Here is a 26,420-nt window from a genome sequence, read left to right as displayed (position 1 = left end):
CACCAAGTTATCAAAGTAGCTGCATCCCTGTGGCAGCTCAGGTGTTACGGAAAGGGCTCCTTGGTGTATGCGCTGCCGAAGCAGCTGGTAATAGTCTTGCTGCTCCTGTAGTTCTGCAGGGGAAGGGTAAAAAAGCAAATAGTTGTTAATACCCGTTTCAAAATGCACAGGAAAATACTGAGGCTTGGTTCAGGCTGGGCGCGAATGATTTTTGCGAAGCATTTGTGTTTGTAACTTCGGAGTGTGGATTTGATCGAGTAAGTCTAGACATGGCGTAGGTTTGCATTCACACAGAATTTTTGAGCAATCCTGTGGAGTTTAAAACATTTCCGAAGCTGTTTGGTTTGCGTTGCCCACCGTGGGGAGCGGAGCAGTCCTGAGCAAGCTGCGGGGGTGGGGGGGGTGGGGGAGGGCTGGCCTTTTGGGAAGCAGCCGTAGGAGATTGCCGGGTTGCTACTTCCCCAGGTCCGACCCAAATTTGTACGTGCAATGCTCAGGTCTGGGAATCTTGAGACTGTGTTTGTCATCTGAGCTGCGACCGGTTCCCATGGGGTCAGAGTCACCCGTGCAGAGGCTGAGCGCGGAGCTGCCGAAGCTGCACGGGGGTCCTGGTGGGGCACAGAACCGTGCTGCCCCAGCCAGAGGAGGCTGCGGGGTTCAGGGGGGGGCTGGAGTGGGGCGGGGGGTACTGTGGGGGCTCTATGTCATGGGGACAGGTAGCACACGGGGTGCTAATGGTTTGTTCTGGTGCCTCCAGAAGAAGATTTTTGGTTCTGTGCTTGCAGGGGGGCTTTGGGAGGGAAGGGGTCAAATACTTCTTTTTCTGAAGCACAGAGTTTTCTGGTTTTAAAGCACAGAGCTTTAACGTACCCGTAACTCTGCCGCTGCCCTCGCTCTGGGGAGAACCAGCCCCAAATCAGCTCCCTCCCGCTTCAGATAGGGCTTTGGGAGTCACAGCTTGGCAATGCTAGCAGTGAAATAAGCATTTTGGATTTTCTGAAGCTGTAAAATAGTAAAATACAAACATCTGTAAATTATTTTCCCACTTTTGGGGAACTGGTAAATGGTATTCTCTGTATGGTATTTCTCTATAGGGAGCAAAATGCTACTTGCATGGATTGTGCCCGCAGCAATTTGGTTGTTGGTGCACTTCACAGCAGGTAAGATTATTTTTTTTTCCTATGTAACAATTATCACTTAAAAGAATTGCTCAGGCTAATCAAGGGTTGGGTTTTTTTCCCCAACTTTTGCGTGGTATACTAGTAAACATCTTCCTTATTGGAGGGAACAAAATGTGATGCTCGGTGAGGTTTATGCTGTAATTTCTGTAAGAAGCCCCTGACCCCTGCTGCTGCCGGCTGCACGGGCAGGCTGCAGCCGCGCTCTCAGCTGAAGCAGTGGAGCTGGTTAGCTGGTCATGCATAATTAGCAGGGCTGGTTAGCTGGTTGTGCATAATTAGCACCGCAAGCCTGTTTCCTTTGCGCATTTAGCATCTAGCAGAGCTGCTAATAAGTTACACAGGGAGGTTACCTGGTTTAGTTCATGGTAGAGCTGCTGGGGACAGGAGAAAACATCCCTACAGATAGCTTCCACCGAGACTGGCAGGCTCCCAAGCAAGGAGGAGCAGTGTTCCAGCATTTTCCCTTACCTTCTGCCACTGGTGTGCCCACAGCCTGGGCGCCCCACAGCCTGCCCTGGTGTCCCGTGCGTGGAATCATCCCGGGCCACCTCAAACAGACGACACCGCACAGGGCGAGGTCTCTGCAGGTCCAAGGGAACCTCACTGCTCTCTTCCGTAGAGACAGGCCTGCCGCCGCTGGACCGAAACACAGACATCTCCTTAAACCATGATGGAAAAAAAAAAGAATTCAGATAGCTTTTGCCTGGGGTTGTGCTTTTCTGTACACCTGGCAGCTAGCCCGTGGTTTCTAACCCCGGTAAACAGGCTGGTGAGGCTGGGCACAGCGGCACCCTGCAATTCTTGCATTATAAACATGGGGAGCCCCCCCTGGAGCGCAGCACGCCGTACGAGCTAAGCAATGTATTTGCATTAAAGGCTTGTTTTCCCATCCCGTTGCAGAAGCGTGCAGTAAAGGCAACGTGACTGCTGGCAAACTTCCCGTCGGCGCTGCAGAAATATGTGACAAGGGGACCATGACTGCTAACACTGCTCCTCACGTCCAGCCTGGAACCAGCATCACGCTCTTGTGCCAGCTGAGGCCCCTGCCATACCCTGAGCAGTGCAGGATAGCAATTTTCTTTAACGGCTCTGAGCTGATTCGCAATTACAGCAGTTCAGTAAGCACCAGGTTTCCAGTCCATACATACGGCAAACACATGTTTACATGCAAAATAGTTTGTGAATACAAGAAAAAACTCATCTGTGGCATCGATATCAAATCTGGAAGTAAGGAGAATTTAATTATTCCTTGTTCTTAAACATTTCCTGTGGTACCTCTGAGACAGGTGTTAGAAACCAGCAGTGGGTGGTCTTTTCCAGAAAAGGTGTTGTCATTTAGCAGCTTTGTGTTTCAAATATTCCAGCTGGAGCTCTGCAACTGCATTACTCATAAACGGAGAGATGCTAAATAAAACTGCCTGCTCAGAGCCAATATCATACTCCCTCCTGTCCTATCCCTGACGCCCACCAGTCTCTCCAGGACTGGCAAGAAAAATTCTAAGGACATTTTAGATTTTCTTCCAGCCTTATGGGCTGATACTGCTGCAGCAGTCATCTGCTGTATCAGTGCTGCTTTTTTCTTTTCTTTTCTTTTCTTTTCTTTTCTTTTCTTTTCTTTTCTTTTCTTTTCTTTTCTTTTCTTTTCTTTTCTTTTCTTTTCTTTTCTTTTCTTTTCTTTTCTTTTCTTTTCCTTTCCTTTTTAGAAAATTATAATAATGGTACATTGCTTCAAGCAAAGCTTGTGGTGCCCGGTCTGGAGAGCCTGCATTCATCTGACACCCTTAGTAAAGCCACTGGGGTTTCACTTAAGCATCAGAAGCCTCAGCAGGCTGCAGAGATCACAGACCCCACTGTTTTCCCGTATGAAAATTATCAGCCTGAATATTTTGCACTTACTTGTCCATCAGCTCCTGGAGGGGGGGAATCAACATAAAATTACGGTTTCTTAAGATGTCTCCTATCAACAGCTTTAAGGAAGACTCTGATAAGAATATCTGTTTAAGATCCTCCAGATGAGCCAAGAAATGTGTCGTGTATCCAGTACGGGACAGACGGCCATCCCACCTGCACCTGGGATAAAGGCAGGCTCACCTACATCAACACTACATACGTGGTACAGTGAGTAACGCAGGGACATAGGTTCTGCAGTACCTACACTCATATCTTCGAGGTTTTTTTTTATTTTTACGTCATTTATTGAAGCTGTACCCTTATCAAAGCATTACCCAAGTCAGCCCAAGGCTGCCACGATGGCAGAAGCCGCAGGAGCAGCTGAAGCCCCTGTTCCACCCGCATCCACGTGTGCCGCATCGCGGTGGGTGGGCTCCGCCGGGGTTCAGCGGGTGAGCAGGGTCTGCCAAGGCACGGCTCCCTTTTGGAAAGGGGAGGTTAGCCAGGGGAGTCACCTGGAAACGACTGCTCCAACCTGCTGCTTTCCTGTGGCGGGGCTCCTTCATGGTTGGCAGTGCCTGCACCAGAAACCCTGCCAGCAGAGCTGCTCACTGTCTTGGAGGAGGCAGAGAGGGACTTTGCTTGGAAATGTGTTATTTTTGCTTCCTGTTTTAGACCCAACCTGTATTTTTGTTTGCTCTGGTTTTGCTGGGCCTTCGCTGAAATAGATTGTGGTGACTCCTGCGGCAGTCTGTGGGGAAGGAGCAAGGCAGAGCCCGTCAAGGCACCTTAGGGGACCTTTGGGACTCACCGTGCAGAGAAGGAACCTTATTACAAGCCTCTATTCAAGCAAATTTCTGGGTAGAATGAATTAGTGTTGCTCTTTGCAAGATGCAGGGTAGGCTGAACTCACCCCCAGTTGTTCCCAAGGTGCTGCATGTCGACCACTTCCTTGGCCTGCAAGGTTCGGTCTTCACCTGCTGCTTCTTCACCTGCTTCTGTCGGCCAAAGTAGCAGTAACTTTCTTACTAGCTTGTAGAAACCTGTTGCTGCTCTTTAAGCAGAAGGAGAATAGCTGGGTAACATGCAGAAGAGCAGAGAAATGCAGGTATGGCGTCCTGTAATTGTTGTGACAGAAAGAGCGAGCAGTGCTGGCTAGTGAATTATTAAATATATTAAAAAATACAAAAAATCAGCCTGAAGCAATGTGGTACAAATGTCTCTGGTTCAGGTGGAAGGAAATACAGAGAGAAGCTAAATGAGTTACCCAAGGCAATGGTTGAATGACAGATTGAGAATTAGAAGTTGTGTTTGAAGCCATGCACCCTGACCGTTAGACTACAGAAAAATTGTATTTTTAACCACTAACATGTAAAAAACAACCAAAAAAAGCAACCAAAATCCATCATCCCCCCCCAGATTCTGTGTACTGACACCTACGCTCAGTCATATAAAAATATTAGGTAGCCACTATACCATCAAAAGGAACCTGCGCGCATACTTGCAGCTCAGGGGAAATCCAGAAGTATTTCCTTTGTCTGCAGTTAAACCCAAAACCTGATTTAGCTGGAGGAGTATTTACCGTCACCACCGTCCTTGAGCGGACAGACCTGTCCAGGGGCAGGTGTCCTACCCGGTGTTCAGCACCGTGGTCCTCCCTCGGCAGCCAACATGCTGCTGGGCACCTCAGCCCCATGGCACGCCAGCCCCACGGCACGCCAGCCCCACGGCACGCCAGCCCCACGGCACGCCAGCCCCAGCCCCACGGCACGCCAGCCCGGGCTGAGCTGTCTTGGCGTAGGTGAGAGATTAACCAAGCATTTTTCCTTCTGTTCCAGGCTATCAAATGGGACGGATGTCTTATGTGTTTCAGAAAAAAGTCTGAATAAGAAGTTTGGCTCGCTGGCTCTCAGCAAGTTGAATTTTGACTGTACTTACACTCTTGTGGTTGCTGCCTCCAATGAGCTGGGAAGTGCTTTTTCACAGCCGCTGGTGTTCATGTTAATAGACATAGGTAAATGCGTTACTTGCCACTCTTCAGTTAGCCCTGGCCCTTTAGACAGACCTGAAAACATGTTGAGCGCTTTCTTATTTAAACCACTCAGAAAAAGCATCCATCCAGTCTAAACCAGTAATTCTGTTTTCCACGTAACCTCCCATTCCGCACCACGCTGCATATCTGAGCGCTCTTTGCTTCTTTCTGTTTTTGCTGCTAGTGAAACCACATCCTCCCAACTTTCTTGTGGAATTTGAAAATTCTTCTGTGACCAACTGCACCTTCTTTTGGCACGGTGAAGCGCAAGCGCGGCACTGCAGGCTGAGATACCGTCCGCTTACCAGGCACACTTGGAGCATGGTAATCCTCGTTGGAACAAAGGAGGTTACGATCCTTGGAGGTTGCTTTAATATCATTATTTCTTACTAAAATCAAATTTGCCCAAATTTACCTTTCTCTGCTCTTTAACACCATATGTAAGAAAAACTACTGCCTACTGGTCAAAAGTGATCGTTGGTCTAAAACCGAACAAAGGTAAAACACTGATCCTGTAAAAAAGCGCGTGCATGAGTATTTCCCCGCATGTCCAGCGTCCGTGTGATGGACCAAAGAATCAGAGGTTACGTCCGACCCACCGCTTTCCTGGAACACAGTCAGCGCTGCCCGCCGCTGGTGGCTACTGGCGTGCCATTGCCCCGCATCGGCGCCCACCCCCGTGTCGGTGGGAAGCCTCTGCTTTTATTTTGAGTGGTAAAAGTTTTGCTTAAATTTGAGTAAGACGCGTGAAAATTTGTTATCTTCACATAATTAAATGAGGGATTTTTTCAGATGAAGAGCTGCAAGCCCGATGATTCATTGCTTCATTCTTTGAGCTGTTCAGGTTGCCTCCGGTCAGGGGTTTCCCCGCTGATTTTTGAAGACGTGTTTTGGCTGGCTGGGCTTCCTTCGGGCATTGGTAATTCAGCCTCAACCTCTAGTTCCTTGTGAGTTTAACGTTATGTGTCCTTTATCTTCATTAAAGGTTGAAAGCTTAAACAGTGAAAAATGCAGTCTTCACGATCTGGAGCCTCACACAGCCTACGAGTTTCAGGTCAGCTGTAGAATTCACCCCAAGCGAGGACTGTGGAGCAACTGGCGCACGTACCAGACGTGGACTCCCGAAGCAGGTAACACCAGACGGCATCTCCTCCACTAAGCCCAAGTCTAATATTTGCCTACAAGTGGAAAATTTAGCTAATGCAGCCCAAACACTGCTGGGGTTTTGCTGGCTGGTTTGCAGAGGCTCTATAGGTCCAGATCCAGAGCCAAAAGGGAAGTAATTTCTGTAAGGGAATTGCTTTTCTAATGAACAAAAAAAAAAAAAAAAAAAAAAAAAGGAGCCTTTCAGGTTTCTTGCAAAACAGGAATTGCAAGAGCGCACCGAGGAGGTCCGGAGGATGTGTTTATTTGACATTGCGGAAGGTTGGAGGGATTTTCCCAGAGCCGTAGTGTCCTGCTGCATCGCGGCATGCCTGGGAATGGCAGTTTGTGCAGCTTCACTGGGGAAAGAAAAATACTTCGTATTGGCTCATACCTGAGCGTTTCACTGAATTCCCGCAACAAGCCCATAGCTGAGCCTGGGTGACTGCTCTGTCTCCCGCTGGTGCTAACACCCCCCAGCTTGGGCGGCGTGCTGGGGCACCCGGAGCTTGCTCGGCCGCTCGCGGAGGAGCTGGGTGAATTGGCTGGGAAACTGCCTGGGCGCTCTCAGTTCTGCAGGGGCCAGTGGGCTGAATTCTGCCAACTCATCTTTTCCCAAGTAGAGAAGTTATTTCACCTGGAGCCTGCCCAGGTGAGCCCTCCACCACGCCATGGAGTCACTGGGGACCCCCGTGGCTCCGGCGGAGCAGAACCTGGCTTTCGGGAGAGATCCCACCAGGAATCCGGTGAGGAAAGGGCGTTTCTGCCCCAGAGGAGAGCCCGACAGGCTCCAAGGACACCAGCCCCACCAGCCCCACCAGTTGCAATGCCGGCTGCCCTGGGCTGGCTGCCCACTCACACCCCTGCCTGCCCCTGGAGCGGCACAAACGCGCGTGCCACGGGACTTTCAGTTCTTGCAAGAGGAGAAAGCTTCTCAGAAGTTTGTGTTTCAGCAAGGATGCATCAGCTGCTTTGGCATCCTCTCCTTTCATCTCCTATTTAGCTTTCATCGCTCTTTTTTTGTGAATTACTCTCAGCTTTTCAGGCGAGCGCCACTGTTACTCACGCTGTTCGCCACTGCTGGCAGCACCAGTTTCTGTAAGGAGCACTGATTGATGCAGAAGGTGTGAAATTTTCCCTCCCTCCCCCACTTTCCTCTCAACAGTTTTCTCACCCTTCTCGATGCACCCTGGGCTTGCCACGGCATTTGTGGCCATTACCCCTCTGCCCAGCCGGTGGTACAAACCAAGAATCTTTAGCGAGTGGGGGAGCGTTTCTGTCCCCAGGCTGGGTGACAGCAAGGGCAGGAAGCCCTGGCACCCCGCAGCTGCCCGTCCTTGAGGGAGCTGAAGTCCTACACATGAGCCTGGCCTTTTGCAGCCTCAGGAGTACGCCTTCTCGATGAAGGAATTTTTTTTTCTAATTTTATATTAGAAAATTCTAATTTTTATATATATAAAATTCTGTTTCTCTAAGCGTCACCAACCACAAAACTTGCTTTATGCAAGCACTGTTTAAAGTGAGCATTTTTTCTCCCCCTCCGCTAATTCATGCAGCTCACACATGAAATGAAATACAAAATCCAGGCTGGAGTCTGACAGGTGCAATCCCATTTCCCCCCCACCCACCCCCCTGCTTTGAGCTTGCCCCTTCCTCCCTCTTTCACGGCGAGTGTGCTCTGGGTTTATTTCTTCTGTCGGTCCTGCTTATTCTTTCTGCACCAGTTGCTGTTTGCATTTAATACAAGAGAAATTGCTCCTGACACTGCTGGCACTGAGGGGTTCGTCTGCCTTTGAACAGAGCAGGCAGCCGGCAGCCCCGCTCTAACGGGGCTGTGCAACAGCTGCTCGGGGTGTTAGCAACAACGACTGTTGGAGTCTGATGAGTTCATGTTGGCCAGGGACCCCGAGGGACCCCGAGGGACCCAGCCTTGTTACCTTTTGGCACGTTGCCTTTCTGTAGGCGCGCCCCCGATTCTGAACGGCTGAGGCACATCTACCGGTTTCTGCAGCCGGGACTTCGCTTTGGCTTTAGTCTGGAAGGTTCATCCGAAACACCAAGGGCTCCCAGTCACCCTGCGACCACAAGGAGACCTGTGGGAAGAACGGGGGGTTTAAGGCACCCCTGAGGAGGTCCCACCTGACCAGCTGTTGGAGACACTTATTGCCTAGAGCCAGGCAGCCAGACCTCACAGACCCCACAACCCCCCCCCCCCCCCCCCGAGGCTGCCCGTTTTAGGGCTGATGTAGCCAGCCCCCAGGACCCCAACTGGCCTCAGCTTTCGGGCGCAGGGAAGAGCTGCTCCTGTCACCTGGGTGTGCAGGCTTCCTCGGGAGCCGTCCCGAACAGCCGGGCAGGGTAAAGTCCTGCAAAAAGGACTTTATTTAAAAGAATTTAATTTAAAATTTGAAATTTAAAATTTAAAAGAAATTTCAGGGGGGAAAAAAGGGTAAAGCAGAGAAAAAAACTCTCTCGGGTTTATGGCTTGTTCTCTTCATGAGCACCAGCTCCAGCTGCCACGGCACCAACGGGCTGTTACATGTTGCATCATTTCAGGGGCATTTTAAATCCAAAATTGTAATTGTCTGGGGTTTTTTACCTCCTTTGCCTACACAGTGTTGTGTTTTGCCTCAAAGCACAGCCATTAATGCTGCTCACCTTCTCCTCCTGTGCCAGTGCCAACCGGGATCCTAGACGTCTGGTACCGGCAGCAGGACATGGACTCCCAGCAGCAGAACATCTCTCTGTTTTGGAAGGTAAGCTCAGCGCAAGCTAAGCGGAGGCAGGAATGATCAGCAGGGTTAGCGGGGGAACCCCGCCTTGCGCGTTCGCAGGGTAGGACTGAACCCAAGGAGAGCACAGGGTTCTTGCCAGCCCCCTGTGACAGGGGCACGGACCAGCTCCGCTGCCCAACTTGCCTCCCCTGGGAGGTTCAGCAACTCTTTTCCACCTGCAATTTCCCTTTTCCAGTTCCCCAAATTTTCTGTCATGCTGCAAATGTAAAGCGTTCCCAGCCCATGGCATCAGTGGAGGTACCACAGCTCAGTTACCACCTATGGAAGACACACCTTCCCTCCCCCTTTCCACAAGGCACCCTGTGACCCTCACCGTATAGCTAGGGGACAGGTAACAGCCTTACACACTTCCTAATTTGTTTTCTAATTAATACCTCCCTCTCCTTGTCCTCCGCCTTGCCGTTGTTTGCCGCGTTGGCCACACACAGCCAGGACAGAAGGTCTGGGAGGGCAGGAGGACACCATGTCCCACCTTCCCCACACACCATGTCCCACGTTCTTTGTGTCTCTGCTTCTGGATATGAGCTTCCTTCAGAGCTCTGTTTTGCTTACACGAAGAACAAAGCAATGAAGAACTGGGGAAGCAAAAGAGGCAACTTATTGCTATAGCCCTTTAAGGTGACCATACTCCCCAAACCCCTGAGCTGGATGTAGGCTGAGGGCCCCGTGGGCACCCCCGGCACGGCTGGCTGGGGCTCTTGCCGTGCAGCTGCAGCAGGAAGATGCTGGTTTTCTCTGCAGGTGTGAAGCAGGTGCCGGGTGACCTGCGTGCAAAAGGGTTTGCTGATAACCAAGCTGCAGATCCGAAATGGGACAAACGCAGAGTTGAAAAAAGCCAGTGGCTGGTGTCTGCCAAGCAGAGCCTCCTGCGAGCGGAGGGCTGAGACCCCACCAGGGAAATTTCAGAAAGAATTCAGATTAAAACCCAGCTATAGGGTAAAAATCCCACACTACCATACACCAACACCCAGCTCAGGGGAAAGGCTTATGCCAGGTCTGCTATACTGGTGCTCCCAGTGAAACCAAGCCCTGTTACCAGTGCTGAGTTTCTCCAGCATTACCAGCCCAAACCTCAAAGCCACATCCAAGAGGAATTTACAGATTGTGGGGCATTTTGCTGTGGTGGCTTTATTTCACCACCAGTAAGATACATATTATTTTTTTTAAAGCATGAATTATTTCTGACTTCCAGTTTGCAATCTCTAGATAACATTCCAATTACTGTTATACCTCCTCCCCATCCCCCCAAGCACCATGCCATAAGGGAAAGCAGAGTTCTCCTGTCATTATGTGACTCCAGCCCTTGCGTACCTCTCGGAGGCGTCCCTTGTGGCAGCAAGCTGGCGGGACTATGTGTCAAAGCAGGCTTCCTGCAGCATCGTTCATAAAACAGGTCCAATACATTGCTCTTATAGCACTCACCACAGCTACAAAGCAAAAGACTCGGCCTCAGCACCATGTCCCGTCAATATATGTTCTCCTATTTTCACACAAGTCCCAAGGAAAAGATCACCAGTATAATTTTAGCAGGCTTGCGGAGCAGTTCCAGTGCTGCATTGGTCCTGAGCCGCTGCCAAAGCCATTGTCACGGTGCAAACATTTTCCTATTTTTGAAAGTGTTTTTTTTCTCTTCCTGTTTTTGTTTTCTGATGGCAAAAAGCAGCCAAACAAAATGAACTTGCTGCATAGGAACCGCAGGAAACTGAAACTGAGAGCACAGCTGCAAACACCCGGCGTGGAAAAACCAGCCGGAGGTGTCACACAGGACAGCACGGAGCAACTCTGCAGAGATGTCTATTCCGAGTGATTAAATTTAAATAATTATTTGTCATAGCTTTCAGTAAAAATCCAGATTTCCCCCCCAGAATAAAAACCGGCTCATTTTCACAAATCCAGCTGTGCAGTTCATACTCTTTTTTCCACACCTTGTGAAAAGCACGGCTTGCATTCAGGCCCCAGGAAAGAGAAGGCTGCGTGTTGCACTGCCCCCAGCTACACTGCTGCTTGGGAAGTCAGCGGCTCGCAGCAAAAGAGCTTTACTAAGCTGGAATGAAACAGGAATAATAAATAGGAAATAAAAAGAGATGCAGCCTGAAGAGAGACTCTCAGGTAAATGCGTGCTCATGGCCCTACCGTTCAGATGAACAGGTTACACCAATTCATACCAAATGAGTTAACCCATTTCACGCGGCTAGGGGCCACGCACTGCCAAAGGCGGAGCAGTGGCAGAGCTGGGATAAGGCTTGGGAACGGAGAGTACAGGCTGCAGGCTGTGCAGCAGCAAAATCAAAGGGAAAAATCACGACAGGCTGTTACGTGGTACAGGTTTTACACAAATGTGCAAAATCATGGTGGAAAGGGGCAGTTGCGCAGCAAGGACACTAGCTTTCTTTGGAAAAAGCATTATTTGTGTAACAATAAGAGCACATGTTTACTTACAAACATGTATGCTTAGGTTGGTACTGGGGGGGGCGATGCAAGATTTGTACTGCGGGCCAACAGATATTAAGTTATTAAAAAAAAAAAAAAAAAAAGTATTACAGAAGAAAGCAGTCTCCACAAGCAAGCGAGCAACCTCTGTAGCACTGCTTGCTTCCTTCAGCTTTTAGAAGGACGTAGCACCTGATAATCGGTTACCAAAGAACATCAGCCGGGGTGTGCTGCAGCCCAGCATGTGGCACCACTGCTGCACATAACCTCTGCACTATTAAGAGCAGAAAAGGAAGAGAAAAAAATTACCTTTCTCTCAGAGCTCCTCACTTAAATGGGGCGGCTTCAGCATTTGGGTTAGGGTGATGCTCCACAGCCACCAGCCGCTGCCAGGCAGGGGGCTGGGGGAAAACCTCCCCCCTGCCCTGCACGGGTGGGCGAACTGCAGTCCCCATGAGTGCCAGCTTGCCAAAGCCTCGCTCAGGAGGGCTTATGGTACGGCACAAAGACCCCTTTTGTGGCCATAGGTTTGTTTAAAAGCAGGTGAAATACTCGGTTCACAAACAGCCAACAGCAGCATCCTGCAGGAGCAGGTCTGAACCTCCGTGGGCAGCCTGCTGCGGCACCCCGGCACCTTTCTGCGGCCTTTGCTTGTCAGGAGAGGGTAACAAATGCATTTTCCTCGCAGGCTTTGAGCAAGGCAGAGGCGAGAGGAAGAATCCTGCAGTACACAGTGACCTTTGAAGCCCTGGGCCAGCAGAACCTGGCGGCAGAAGCACACCATACCACCCAAACCAGCTACGCCAGAGTCACGCCGAGGGTGGGCTACAAGATAACCGTCACCGCCGAGAACTCGAGGGGCAGGTCCCCCCCGGCATCCATCATGACTGAGCCGGGCACCCAGGGTAAGGGCTTCTGCTGGGTCTGGACCACTGGTAATGCCACCAGTGCTCTGCTTTGCACCATGCACCACGGCAGCGTGCAGGTCCCTCCGCCGTGTGCTCATTCCCATCTCAAGGAATCCTCGGGGATCTGTGGATTCAGTTTGTGATGTGGTCGGGGGGCAGTTTCATGACACATTAGGTTGCCCTGCGTTAATACTGCTGTAATTATACCTCAGCCCCTCCCGCCGACACAGGTAAGCCACACCATCAGCCACCCAGGCACCTGACACAGCAGAAAATTAACCACACAAAAAAAGGGTGTTTTTTTTTCTCTTGCATGAGGGAGGTAGCAGGACTGAAGAGAAGGTGATGGTAAGGGGAAATCACACAAGCTTTATCTCCTGTGAAATTGCACTCTGCTGTAGCCACACAGCAAAATTAACAAGTGTTCCCTGAGCTCACCCAACCCCAAATTTCCTGTGCCAGTACCAGGCACAACAGAGCCTCACAGCCTCAGGTTGTTCATTTAAAGAAGCATTTTGCTGTTTGTGCTTGTCCTGGTGTAACATCAGTAAAGCAGCAGCAAAGCTGTTGCCTCACCTTTTCCCAGTGCGGCACGGAACACTGGCGGGATGCTTTCCTCCTCCAGGGGTGGACGCACAGCTCCTCAGCTCGCAGGGTGCATTGGGCACAGGAGACCTTTGTTAAGCAGAGATAGGATTAGTGCAGAAATATCGCTGGTATCTGATCGTTTGGAGGCAAGTAGGACAAGAACTGCTTTGTGGGCTCAGTTCAACTGTATTCGTCAGAAAAACTGTTCAGAAAAGTGCTGGGTTTATACTAGGGATAAAAAATTGACGACTTCCCCAACACTTTCTCCTGCAGGATAAAGTAACCTGGCTGTAGAAGCAGTAGCTTTGGTGTCACGGAGATGCTGCATGTTTGTGGCTCTATCACGGGAGCAAGGACTTAGTTAAGTCTCATGACAGCATCTTCTCAGGGTTTGGGGACGGTACAAACAAGCAGCGCTGGGGATGCTCAAACCACTGCACCATGGGACAATACAAGAATGTGGCTCTATTCCTATCGTCATAGAGGTCACCCTTGCATAAAGACCTTTTCTTTCAATTGCAGTTTATTTTTATACTTCACAGGGTGCTGAACTAGATGAGACACAGTAAAAAACACGTATCAAACTTACCGAGCCCGCCCAAGGTTAAGGCACGTTTGTGCTGACGGTGTGTTTTTTGTTTGGTTGCTCTTTCTCCCCTGTAAGATCTACCTCCTCCTCAGAAGGTGACTGCCGTAGCCATGGGAAATAGCAGCATCCTCGTCAGCTGGGAGCCGCCCATCAGATCGACCGCGTCCATCAGCGGGTACGTGGTGGAGTGGGCGGCCGCGCAGAGGAGCCGGCGCCTGGAGCCCCCCCCAGCCTGGGTGAAGCTTCCAGCAGCCAACCGGTCCGCACGGATAGCAGGTAACTGCCACGCTGGGTAGGACACGCCTGAGGCATGTTGGGGTCTGCAGCGGGGCTGCAGGTAAGTTAGTTGACCTCAAAGACTTAGCCGTGTACCTTTAAGACAGCCACAAATTGTCAGGTATGTAAACAGGGTGTGAAGAATCAGAACTTAGAACCGCAGCACACGGGCACCTACAGCAACAGCAAATAGCAAGCAAGAAGGAGGACACAAAAACCTATCAGGGTCTGACACCTGCACTGTCTAAGATACATAAATAATTTCTATAAACAATAAAGGCCATTTTGTCCGAACCCAGCCACGCAGACACAGTGTTTCTTTTAAGTCCGCCTCGACTTGCGTCACCACAAAGGCACCATTTTATTTTGACAGCCTTTTAAAGAACAAGTCCAATTCTAATTGTTATCAATTCAGCATAAGAAATGACAGCTTTTAAAGCTTTTGATATAGAAGGAAAAAAAAATAATCTGCAGCCACTCTGGGCTGAGCTCTGCAGCTGAGGTTTGTATCAGGATTAGTAAAACGTCTCTAAAAAACCCCAGTCCCGCCAGACTGAAACAAGCCAGCTAGAGGTACAAGAGATCAAAGGCTCAAGAAAAGACGATTTCCTTCCTACTAATTGTTGGTTACTAATCCCAGCCAGCACTACGTGTCAGTGTTCTGCGCACCGACTAGTACGAAGTCATGTGGAGGGTGACAGCAAGTATTCCCCTCGTTAGTCTTTCTAGTTACCCTCTGTCCCGGAGCTGTGCCTCCGAGGTAGTTACATCCCCACTCCCGAACAAGCTGGCAGAAGCAGCGTACTCACACCATGGCTTCGTGCTCTGCTCTGGAAAGCAGCAACACGAGCTCCTGCCGGCCCCCGACCAGCAGGAGCAGCCCGGAGGAGGATGCTCACATGAAACCATGGGGAAGAAACAGGGTGTGAGTTTCTCATGCCTCCTAAGGGACCTCAGGCATAGCCAAACCCTGCGATAAGCTGGGTGATCGCTGTTCACCTCCTGCCCTTACCTGCAGCACAAACTGGGGCCCAAGGGTTCCTTCAGAGGGTACCAGTCTGCCAGCAGCTGTTGCTTCAAGAGGAACAAAAGGATTTGCCCTTCAGGAGCACCAGCTTCACTTGCTTGATGCACAGGAGGGCTCTGCCAAGCGATGAGGAGATCACAAAGATTTTTCTTCCTTCTTTTATGACAGATGCATTAATAATCAAAAGATTAATCTCAGATTTAAGCAGCTTATGTAAATACTTCAGCCACAGCTGTGAATACTTTAACCAGTAACCATCCACTTTTTGTTTCTTTATTTAGAGCACATAAAAGATAATGTGTGCTACCAGATCAGCGTCTTTGCACTCTATCGGGGTGGAGCTGGACGAGTGGCATCAGTTAGGGGATACTCAAGAGCAGAAGGTAAATCGCAGTAATACTCCTCCAGATGTTTTTAACCTAACTGAAATGCAGCTTTAAAAGTCAGTCTTACATTTTGCAGCACCATCAGCCGGCCCCCAGATGTACGCAACACCACAGGCAAACGGCGTCTTGGTTTCATGGGAGGACATCCCTGTGCACCACCAAAGGGGCTGCATCACGGGGTACCGCATCTACCTGCAGAAGAAGGATGGGCAGGCAGCCCCAGATGTCTACAGTAGGTATCTGGTGAAGACCAAGGCGCTGTGGACGCGCTGTGGGTGGAGGGTAGAGGGGAGGGAGAGGGAGATGCCTTCAGAGAGCTCTGTGAAGTCAAGGACTCACAGGAGGGCTGCCAGCGAGATTCCGTCAGCCCCTCTGCTGCCGCCCCCAGCAGCCCTGCTGCCCCAGCGCTTCCAGCTTCAGTCAGGTCCCTCCAAGTTACTCTGAGGGTGGCATTTATCACATTGCTCCTTGCTTTTTAAATTTATTTATTATTACTATTTTCTCAAGTCATAACCAAGGCAAACCTCTATAATTATTGGCAGGGTAAAATAACAGATTTCATATTGGTGGCCTCCACCAACAGACGCTGTGCACGCGAGACACGCTGGGCAGGCAGCACGCGCCCCATCCCCACACCTGCTTTTCCCACCCAAGCCCTCTCCCACTTTGCCTGCGTAACTCCCAGGCTTCCACTCAATATTTTTCTTTTCCTTAACTTGTTTCAGAAGTTGCGTGGCAGTGTTTAACAGGTGCTTCATAGCTCCACCATACAAACCTCATTTTAGCCTGAAATGCTAACTCGCCAAGCGACAGCAGCCGGGGCCGGCGCGCGCAGCTCACACGGCAGCACAGGTCTGCCCGCAGCCCCAGCTCTTCCACCGCCCTTCCAGCAATTCAGTACCATAGAAAAGGAAATTAATTAAAAGGAGCAGATACCTCCCCACGCTCCGAGCTCTGGAAAGCCAGTTCATCCCAGCTAAACGCAGTAAAAATTTGTGCTAGGTGCTCCATTGGCATCTCCCGCTTTTCCTTGCAGCCATTTCCAACGTGACTGCGCAGCGCTGGTGGTACCTGGCTGACCTGCAACCCGGGGAGCTGTACACCCTCGGCATGACGGCGTCCACGGCTGCCGGAGAGGGGCCCTGGGGCAACAGCGAGCTCGTCTGCTTGGAAAGTAATGAGCCCCTGCCAGGACGTGGGGCTAGGAGAGCTCCTAGCCCTTGGCCCCCTGTTTTCCGCAGGCTAAAGATGCTTTTCCTGCCTCTCTTTAATTAGCAAAGATCCCTGGTTGTTGTTTGATTACTGTAGGTTTCTAGTTTCAGCTGGCTTTAAAATGGAGCATCAATCTGCCTCCAAGCTCCCAGCTCTGTGCCGATGCATCAGCCCTGCGGTTTATCAGGGGCTGAAGGCCAGCAGGAGGGTTGGCTGTGGAGGGGGAAGGGCTTGGTCCCCTCCAGCTGCTGGCCCAGATGTGTGCGCTTTGAGCTCTGGCACAGGTACCCGTGCTGCCCCCCACATCTCCCCGCGCTGGCGGCTCCCCCCGAGCCACTGAAGCCGCTGTCCGGGAGCCTTCCCAAGGAGCAACAGCATCCCGGGGCTCCCGCCGCGCACATCCGCCTCGTGGGGTCCGGTCCCTTCTAGAGACCTTCTCCCAAAGACTCCTGACCACAGCTAGTGGCAGCGGTTGGAGTTTCTGCCCTGGAAGATGGGATTGCTTAGATCAAATTTGCTTTGAGCCCAGATCAAGGAAAACCATCACTAAACCCTGAGAAAGGGGTTGATAAAATTTATGCTGAGGTAGCATCAGAAAGTTTGCTGTGCTGCATTTCCTCCCCAGCAAAAACCTCAGCCGTGTACGTTAGGAAATTTGTCTCAGCAGCGTGGGACTGCGGGAGAAATCCAGGAAAGTGGGCTGGAGAGGAAATTAAAGCAATCCAGACAAGTTAAAAAAAGTTTCTGGTCTAAAAGCTGGATTTATGACAGCTGCATTTCAAGCAGGTAGTGCAAGCACAGCAAAGCCAAGGTGTCCGCTGAGAGGCAGTCAGCCACTGACAGCTGATTAAACGTGATGGGTTTTGCAAGATCTTTCCTACCTCACCCCCCCACTGCACGCAGCACCCCGAGCGCACGTCCTCATCGATACTTAATTGAGTACCAGGAAAGACACTGGCACTTGCGTGCTCTGGATCATGAGCTGCGTATCTCAAGAGACGTGGTTAGACATCTCCACATCACAAAGTACTGCTGTCCCCAGCAGTCCATCCAGATTCCTGGTTTTGAACCAAAAAAAGTTGATATGTTTTCTGGGTGCAAACACTAGTCAGGCCATGACTGTTGCCTGACTTGAGCTAGTGTATTTAAATCTTTTATTTTTTTAAATAAAGATGAATGATGGGCGCTCTGTATTTCAGGTGCTGGGGGCTGGCTGACTGTTGTGCTTACCTGCGGCGTCTTCATCTTCTCAGCCTGCATTTGTTCTGTACCTCCAGCAAGAAAAGCGTGAGTGGATCCATTACCTTCCAATAAAACACGGAACTGTTATTAGAAGGGATGGTCGTGTCCTTTCAGGGCAGCTTGGGGAACAGTGAGGATTGTTCTCAATAAAGGTTCTGGAGTACATAAATGACAAGAACACCCATCAAGCGTAAAATATAGCTTTATTTCATACATATTGTGAATTTTTAACCTAGAGCCCAAGGTCTGCTTCTGCTGAAACAAAACTGAAGGGGTACGATCATTGGCCATTGACCCAGGAGTAGAGTTACACCTTGGGATTAAAAACTGGTTTATTTTAGAGCAACACACACATGTCCGCAGCCAGATTTTCCAGGGCTGGGGCTCACGGCCATAGCCAGCAAGCTCTGGATACATAGAGGTTGTGCTAGTGATCGCGGGCAGACATCTGGCACACATCTGGCAGGAGGAGGATGCTGGGCAGCACCTCCCTCCACTCAAGAGCTGCACTGCCCCGTCAGCCACCCGGTGCCGCCTCCGTAGGTCCCTGCTATGGCAGGTTCATGATTAAACCTGGCGATCACATGCACAAAGAGCACGTCCCAGGTTGCGCTGCAGGTATCAGAATTCACACTTAATTGCACTTATTCAATTTGCAGGTTACACTCGCTCCTCTCCACACTTATGCCGCAGTGGCAGAGCAAAGCCATTCCAGACCCAGCTAACGCTACATGGGCTAAGAACTACGTGTCTACAAAGGTAAATTGTACTTTTTCTTGTTTTTCTTCAAATCCCACCACCTTCAGGGGGAAAAAAAAAAAAGCAAAAAAAAAAAGCAATCAGAGCCATGCAAATCTCTTCATGAAGCAAATCCAGCTATCTCTGATAGTGGATAAGCTCTCGCGTCATGCTCGACAGTAGGATGTATCGGGCAAATTAAACATGAGAACAACACAGAGAGCTTGCGTTTGTAGCAGCATTAGCTGCCGTGCGGAGGGATGCTTATGCGGGGGGCGGGAGGTCACGGGATACCCATCACACAATTAATTATCCCTGCCACGCATGCCCACCCCGAGGGCGAGCTGGGCTTGCCCTGCAGCCTGCCCCTGCGCAGCGCCAGCGGCTTTGAAGAGCCTGAAATAACTCAAGTAGAGGAAGCCTTCACGAAGCCTGGGCACCGGGACAAGCTCCTCTTGGGCAGCAGCGGGGGCAGCGGCTCGGGGCAGGAGACAGAATACCAGCCTCTCCCCAGCACGGCGGACGGGGAGGTTTATGAGCAGCAGCTTCCCGACCTCTACAAGAGGATTGTGGTGGAGGCGATGGAGCACACAGAGACCGGTCCAGAGTACATCGCCAACCCCATCGCCAACACGGACGCTGCGTACCTCCCCCCAGTCACAGGCACTACCAAAGACCTCCCTGAACTCGAGTGCGACCCACTCCCCGTCTTCCCGACAACTTTTTTGACACCCATAGCTTCCTATGAAGGGAACGTGACTTTGGCTACGGTGAAAATAAGCTGCAGCTCGTTCACAAGATAGGTGGTCAGGGCGACGTACGCCCAGCCTGATTTTTTGGCACTTTCCTACTCAGTGTGTGTCAGCAGAGTAACTTGCACTTGGTAACATTTAACTGACAAGACCCCCAGCTCAGGACCGTTTCCAGCACTGCCCGTCACGCCTCGCTGTACCACACAGCGGCTCCCCACACCGCACGCTGGGGGAACAGAGGCCAGACAGCGGTGAGCGCAGGACTGCGCGACCTGCCTTCTGGAGAGCTTTGTTAATTACTCCGGTTGGCTGCCTCGGGCCCCTGCCCCGCTGCCTGAGCACCAGCAGCTCAGCCCGGCTTGGCCCCCCCAGGCACCAGGGCCGTGCTCAACACCACCCCAGCCGCCGCTCGCGTGGGAAGAGCGAGGAGCTGCACCAGGGCCGGCGCTCAGCACCCCAGCCCTCGCTCCTCCCGCTGCACGCAGCGGGTCAGCGATGCCACACGCAGCATCCGCACCCACCCGTGCCAAGCCTCACGCCCTCCAGCAGCATTCCCCACCGCAGCCCCAGCACCGGCACCGAGTCACCGCGTTCCCCGCAGCACCGGTGCTACAGCCCGCATGGGCAGCGGGAACACGGCCGGAGCGGGGCCGGCAGCTCAGCCCCCCGCCTGCCCTCGTGGCTCAGGGCGGCCACAGAGAAACCCGCTCCAGAAATAAAAGCAACAGGCAGGCACATGTGCAGATGGGCTGGTGGAATGAATTTAAAGCATTTATTGAAATATTCTAATTACAGGTTTGAAGTGTTACACATTTAATGACTTTGTTTACTAGATGTGTGTATATATAAATAAAATGTTGGAAACCTGCTATTTGTTTCCTGTTGTTTTCTCTGGTCATGCTCAAGTGCTACGCTGCAGCTCTACACAGAATAAGGTGTCTTGAAAAATAAAGCCAAAGCACTGCTGCTGAGGTAGTCCAGACCTGACCTTACCTGGAGCATCCTCCTCCCCAGGATCGAGTGGCTGCTTTCCATCCGCAGCTACACAAGCTGTTGGGCAGTGGCACAAGCTGGTGACGAACCCCACCTGTGATACCAGCACCACCTCAGAGCACCTCCATGAACAGTCACGGTCCAACGTGGCGAGGAACCAGCCCACAGCCGCCCTGCAAAGGTCTCCTCACACCGCAGCCAGATGCACCTGCATCACATGGCTCTACCTCAAGGCCATGGCTTTCCCCACAGCCTTTCGCTTCATGTGAAAAGCAAAACTCAAGTGCTGGGTTAGGGAGATCTCTGGTGGCTTGTTGCCCGTTTTTGTTCCAGATGTGGCTATGCTACCTTCTACAAGAGGCCCACGCACTCCAAAGGCACTGCAGGCCAGGCTGACAGCAGGGTTTGCTCACCTGGCCCGGTGTGCCAAGGTCTGTGCCTCCACCCATGCTGCGCCCCCACCTCTGCAGTGGGTGAGTCTATCGACATAGGTGCGTGCACCAGAGTTTTAAAGTTTCTTAGGAACACAAAATGCAAACTCTGGCACCAGCTCTCCTGGCGTTAAGCTTTGCCAGCAACGCCCAGAGCACGCCTCTTTGATCAGCACAAGCCATCACAAGCACCCTGGCTCTTCTCAAACCCGAGCTCTCCAGCCTTCTGTTTCTGCATACCGCAAAACAAAGTACCGCCACCAGCGCCAACGTAGCTGCTGCCGGCCCGCAGCCGCAGGTATCCCTAGGAAGGAGCTGTGTCCTGCTAAGGGCAGAGCAGCTCAGCTGCCCCAGCAGCCAGCAGCGCGCGGGACCCCCGGCTGACTCCACTTCACTGCGCTCAGTAACCAGAGCCTGCAAGCAAAGCCAGGGCTACAACAGCATGCGGCATTCCTCCCGAAGGCAGCCTTTGGGGATAAGGGACCGAGGAACAGATAGAAAGACAGCTACCGCCCAGGCAAGCGCTCTCCCAAAGCAGAGGGGAGGGAGTGTGGCGGAATGCTGCGAGGAGCGGGAGCCACACTCCAGTAGCAGCTCCAGCGCGCTGCAGCCCTGCGACCCCACAGTGCACACCCCAGGGCTCCCCTGTGGCACCAACACCGCTGCCGATGCGTGCTCCTGCTGCGGCGCTGGCTGTAGCGCCAGCCATCCCCCACCGGTCCCTGCACCCACCTCAGTTCACCTGCGGCAGGAGGCTGCCCACCTCTCCCAGACGTGCCAAAGGATCCTCCTCCCATCACGGCTGCGGCAAAGCTTGTTCTTCCCACCAGGTACCTCAGCAGTCACTGGAGGACGACAATACTTACCTGCACCGCCAGAGTGCTGAAGAATCACGATTCCCAGCTGTGCCTGTGAGCACATGCGACAGCCTCTCGCCCGAGGTGCACGTACTCACTAGAACACAGCACAGCCACCCTTGCCACCCAACACTTGCAAAGGATCTTTTGATCTGCAGGCTCCCAGGAGAGCAGGGAGGCTTTGCAGCAGCTCCGCAATGCGGCCCTACTCGTGTAGTTACCAGAAATTTATTTTGAGCTGTATTTCGGGATAGTATTTCAACCCTGGGACTTGTTTGCATCCTCATTGCCACCTCGAAAGTGGCCCAGGACCTCCACACTCAGGGTCACAGGGGACAGAAGATGGGCTTCCACAAAAAAAACAGCTGCCAAGAGCAGCCCACAAGCAACCTGCAGAGCAGCCACCCCTTTTAGCCTCTTCATCCAAGTCTCACAAAGGTAGACAGCGGTCCACCGTTAAAGGGAACTGCTGCACTAAAAAACATGGAAGTAGCAACAGCCACCTCACCCTGACACGCTTCCCCCTGCTCCCCACGGCTGCCCCACAAGGGCCACACCGGCTCACAGAGCCAGCCAGACCTCCAGGCGCTTTCTCAGCAGCAAGGGCAGCAGCCAGCCTTCTCCTTGTGCTCCATACAAGGCAACAGGAATCCTGCAAGCTGTCGAGCACAAATCCCAAACACAACTGGGCATGTGCCAACTCAACCTGCTGAACGGGAAGGCTGCAGTTCACCCGATCCCATATCCCATTCACCTTCACCCTGCCCAGCAGAGAGCACACGAGTAAAGCAGAGCTCCATCACCTCTCGGGGTTCTGATGACCTTTGCAGCAACGTCTGACGGCTCAAGGACACCGCTGGGTAACTTCGGGCCAGCTCACGCCCTAGGGCAGCGAACCAACACCCGGCAGCAGCCTCTGCTCCCACCGAGCCATCCCCACGGGCACCGGCCCAGCTGGGCTCTCCGGCAGCTCACCGCCCTGCCAACACGGGACACACACCGACAGCTGTACGACGACCCAGAACTGAGACGCTGCACACAGGTGACAGCCATGTAGCACACCAAGTCCACATGTTTATTTGCTTATCTTAAAGTTGTCATCATTGCTGAAACGCAGAGAGAGAAGGAGGAAAAAAAAAAAAAAAAGCTGGTAAGTTCCTGCTTGCCTTTCTCTCTCCCGGGGAATGGAAGTGACAGCAGGCTCCAACCCATCTGTGGGGAACCCTGCCAGGGCAGTCCTGCACACCCTCCAACTCGAGCCGAAGCGCAGGAACCCCTGCAACCCCGCAAACCTCAGTCCTGGAGAAGCAGCGACAGCCTGCAGGCCCCAGCCACAGCCCATCAGGGACAGCCACCGCCGCACCCAACAGGAACAGACCCAAGGCCACTTCCTTAGCGAGGGCTCAGAATGTGAGAACAGCTTTGTTAGTCTACGTCCTCCTCTTGCACTGCCCCTTTTCACTCTCAAGTATTTCACTTCTGAAAGTAACAGACAGAAGGGAGGCAAACGACACCCCGACCCATCTCCAGCAAGGCCGTGAAGCACCATTCCCCATGTCCCCAGCAGAAGGCCACTCGCACCATCAGCTACACAAAGTGCACGAGAATTTTTTTACAAAGTGCCAGCTCTGCCATTTCGCTTTTTGGGTCTAGCGGCTGGTTCCAAGCTTTGGTCTCCAGCCCAGTACGCAGACATCTCCCACCTCTGAAGACTGTCCTGAAGTCACTCAAAGACCAACATCTCAATGGGACTTGGGTCAGACATCCAAGACAACAGAACTCCCATTCCTGGCCTCTCCAGACCCGATCTGGCAACTGGACTCTGGCTGGGCATCGCAGACAAATCAGTACCTCAAGTCAGCTGCATACAACCAAATTAGACACCTATTGCCAAAAGAAAGTTGTTGGTTTTTTAACAAAAGGCGGCAAACTAAATCACAATTTTGTCATTAATCTATTTCTGCATATTGATCTTCAACATCCAGACAACAGAACACTAGTGTTATTTCCTTGCTCATCAAGCACCTAGATACATCACCGTGCGGGGCTTCACATAAAGCCTCGCTCCAACCTCAAGAGACAAACAGCATCATCATTAAGACAACAACCAAATGTTTCCAACTCCTACCTGGAAGTCTCCTAGCAAGGGCAAACAAACAGTCCCCCCGCCCCCTCTCAGGTCGCACCCCCCCAGCAGGAATATGACTCTTGGCTTTCCTAGGGCAGCAGCCAGCACAGCGGGGGACTTGCCAACCACGGCATCGGGACATGCGGTGCCTGCTCAATCGCACCCTGAGCCCGGCCAGGAAGCTGTTACCTGGCAAAGGCAGACCACACCAGCAGCACAACATGAAGGGAACATGGTCCTTGCAATGATTTTAGAAAAGAAGAAGGTTAGCAAATGCTGGAAGTGTCAGCTTTAGGCATATGTCCCGCGTTTATTAAAACAAGAGGTGTGGCTATGCAAACCGATCTCCATGGGCAAAGAGTCATTACAGTTGAAGAGCGGTCTCAACTCCTCGAACTGCAAACACCAGTATTCACACCAACTTCTAACGTTTCAGAATTTACGTCCCATCCCACACAGCTAACACTTGCATTTATTATCAGTCTTGTTTCCTCCCAGCATCAGTGGCATTAGACCTGTAAGATGAACTTTCATGCTCAAACCTTGCCATCGTTACATTCAAAAGATTTGCACCATGTGCTTCTCTCCGCTTCTCTCCAACTTTTTCTGCTGACCATCTTTTTCAAATTGTTCAGATTTTAAAAGGTCTAGTCCTCTGCATTTGGCATGACAGCAAAAGTAGCAAGCGAGAGGACAGAAAACATTACTAAAGAGCAAGCTCATTAATCGTAAGCCACTCAGGAGACATCTTCCCAAGGCAAAGTCCGTTCCTGGCAATGGAAACACCTGGGCACCATCACCACAGGCAGACTGGACCTCTTGGGGCAGAACCTAGACGAGACGCTATTAACCTAAGTGGTTACATCTCCATGTTTTCATGACATTTTTAAAAGAGCATGAAAATAAACCTTTATTTCAGTTAACACCCACCAATATTAAAGATATATGTTCACAGTTTTAGTTCTTGACACAAATGGACTGAAAGAGGCAAATTTACATCTATCAGAACAGCAGACGGACCAATTGTTAAGTACAAGCTGTCTTGAAATCATAGGTGACATGCCATTCCGGGAAACTGCTCTATGCTCTGAAGCAGAAGGGAAAGCTCCTGACCAAGCCCAGCTAGCAGGGCCCCAAACAACTGGCTGGCTGGAAGTCATCCGGAAAAAAAAGCTGAGTGGCAACTGAAAACAGCAAATATACAGTTTGGGTAAGGGGAGATTTTTATTACAGAGAAAGCTTTTCTGTGTTTCTGCGTATCGAGGCATTTATCTAATAGCAATAGCCAAGATGTCCCTAACACTGGAACTGCAACACATACTACCAAACCACGAAGAGGGAAGAGTAACAACTCGGTGCTGGACTGGCAACAGCCCCCACACCGAGCACCTGTGTAAGATCAGCTCAGAGTCAGGAGAAATGAACCAAGAGATTTTACCATCCACTGTTTGAAAACTTGCCTCCTTCTCACAGCCTGGTACTTCAAACTATAGGCGAGTGCACTAGAAAGTCTAATCCAATGATATTAACAGTGGTTTACAACAAAAACTTTTGTAGAAAATAGTTCAGATAAAGCAAGCCAGCTAAACACCACAATTAAGGAGTTTGATATTTCTTATTCAAAGGTCTCCAATACTTTTTGCCTGTCCTGTACAGCTTTTAAAAAAATAGGGCGTTACCTTTTGTTTTCTATCTACCTAGTTAAGAAACTACAAATATGTTATAAGCTGTCCAAAGTGTAAAACATTAAATGAGAAACCTGTTTCTAGCCTCCTAACAAATGCTGCAGATAAAAACCCTAAGAAACCCTCTTCATTAGTCATTGTCTCAACTCCTTTTGTGTACTGAAGTGGTAATGTTCCTGTTCACATGTATTAAATTAAACCTACGGCAAATTTCTACAGGGCAGGGGTAGAAAGGGTTTCTCACAATCGCTCTCCGAAAAACATTCACTTGTCAGCTAGCAATCAGAACTCAAACACTGCACAAAGCCAAAACAAAATTCTGATGGGAGAGGTTAATGCTGGAGTTTTGTTTTGCATCTTTTTCTTGTATCACGCACAGATTGCAATGTCCCCATCTGAAACAGTAAGCCAACACTCCCTCCTGCCAGAGCCAGCCAAGGCCTGTGGTTTCTTCTTCAGAAGAGCTGCCACTGCCGGAGCAGTGCTGCAAGTACATCAGGTACAGACGTACTCGCGTCCACGGACTCTGCTGCTAAATTCCACACCCCAGCCAGAGCAACAGCTGCCACCTTCCCCCACCTCCCAGCTCCAACAACAGGAAAGGTTACTCCAATCTACAGGGTACCCTCTCAAAGAAAAAGCATAGATAATTTAAAAACTTTTTTTTTTTTTTTTTCGGCCAACAAAGCAACTTGTACTGTTGAAGGAAGGAGGAGGGAATAAAGGTAAAATGGGTGAGTGAAAGGTGTAATACATTAATTTTTAAAGAACTGTTTAGACCAATTATCCACACATCATCGCTGCTGGATCCATACACAGGTATTTAACTATAAACCAATGTGCTTTCAATCTTTTTCAAGTACCTGGTATCAATTTTGTATAAAGATTTTGTGTAAACCATAGATGAAAAATGACTGGTTTTCCAAGTCTGAAATTAAGCATTAAAACTAAAGTACTCCAGGAGTTAGTACTCCATATAGCACTAACAGTCTGCCAAATTAAAAGTTTCACATAATCCAAAAAACCATGGGCTAAACAGGAATTAAGGAAACAGAAATAGTGTGCGATAATTAAAACCCAGTTTGTAGTTCAGGGAAAATGTCTTAAAATCCTGAATTAAAAAAAAAAACAACAACA

At 50.8% G+C, this 26,420-nt stretch overlaps 1 protein-coding gene and 1 long non-coding RNA gene across 14 annotated transcripts in view; one reads left to right on the top strand and one right to left on the bottom strand.

Annotated features, from left to right (window-relative positions):
• IL12RB2 (interleukin 12 receptor subunit beta 2) overlaps nt 1-26,415 on the top strand; it is a 28,724-nt gene extending 2,309 nt beyond the window's left edge. The window contains exons 2-16 of one of the 5 annotated variants that reach the window (XM_080406630.1): nt 1,095-1,160; nt 2,082-2,408; nt 3,185-3,299; nt 4,910-5,085; nt 5,288-5,427; nt 6,089-6,233; nt 8,923-9,002; nt 12,160-12,376; nt 13,632-13,832; nt 15,141-15,242; nt 15,322-15,477; nt 16,282-16,419; nt 17,657-17,744; nt 18,359-18,458; nt 18,776-26,415. In XM_080406630.1, the coding sequence (XP_080262756.1) occupies nt 1,103-1,160; nt 2,082-2,408; nt 3,185-3,299; nt 4,910-5,085; nt 5,288-5,427; nt 6,089-6,233; nt 8,923-9,002; nt 12,160-12,376; nt 13,632-13,832; nt 15,141-15,242; nt 15,322-15,477; nt 16,282-16,419; nt 17,657-17,744; nt 18,359-18,458; nt 18,776-19,240 (2,508 nt within the window). In that variant the 5' untranslated portion in view covers nt 1,095-1,102 and the 3' untranslated portion in view covers nt 19,241-26,415. Of the gene's footprint in view, nt 1-872; nt 1,161-2,081; nt 2,409-3,184; nt 3,300-4,909; nt 5,086-5,287; nt 5,428-6,088; nt 6,234-8,922; nt 9,003-12,159; nt 12,377-13,631; nt 13,833-15,140; nt 15,243-15,321; nt 15,478-16,281; nt 16,420-17,656; nt 17,745-18,358; nt 18,459-18,775 lie in introns of those variants that run through there. The other 4 variants (XM_080406631.1, XM_080406629.1, XM_080406632.1 and 1 more) reach the window with 4 other exon arrangements.
• LOC308071338 lies at nt 6,261-13,688 on the bottom strand. 9 transcript variants are annotated; one of them, XR_013931088.1, is made up of 7 exons: nt 13,557-13,688; nt 12,956-13,054; nt 10,353-10,468; nt 9,514-9,616; nt 8,905-8,990; nt 8,520-8,612; nt 6,261-8,339 (listed from the first exon to the last, which is right to left on the bottom strand). It is a non-coding gene; the product is annotated as an uncharacterized lncRNA (long non-coding RNA). The 9 variants fall into 9 exon arrangements; XR_013931089.1 differs by having other exon boundaries at nt 12,956-13,667; XR_013931093.1 differs by lacking the exons at nt 12,956-13,054; nt 13,557-13,688 and having other exon boundaries at nt 6,261-6,605; nt 8,246-8,339; nt 10,353-10,800.
• Nucleotides 26,416-26,420: the final 5 nt, after the last annotated feature.

Source organism: Falco punctatus, assembly GCF_963210335.1.
Source record: "Falco punctatus genome assembly, chromosome: 11".
Taxonomy (NCBI): domain Eukaryota; kingdom Metazoa; phylum Chordata; class Aves; order Falconiformes; family Falconidae; genus Falco; species Falco punctatus.
The sequence above is the reverse complement of the archived record's forward strand: the minus strand, read 5'-3'. Positions and strand labels throughout refer to the sequence as shown.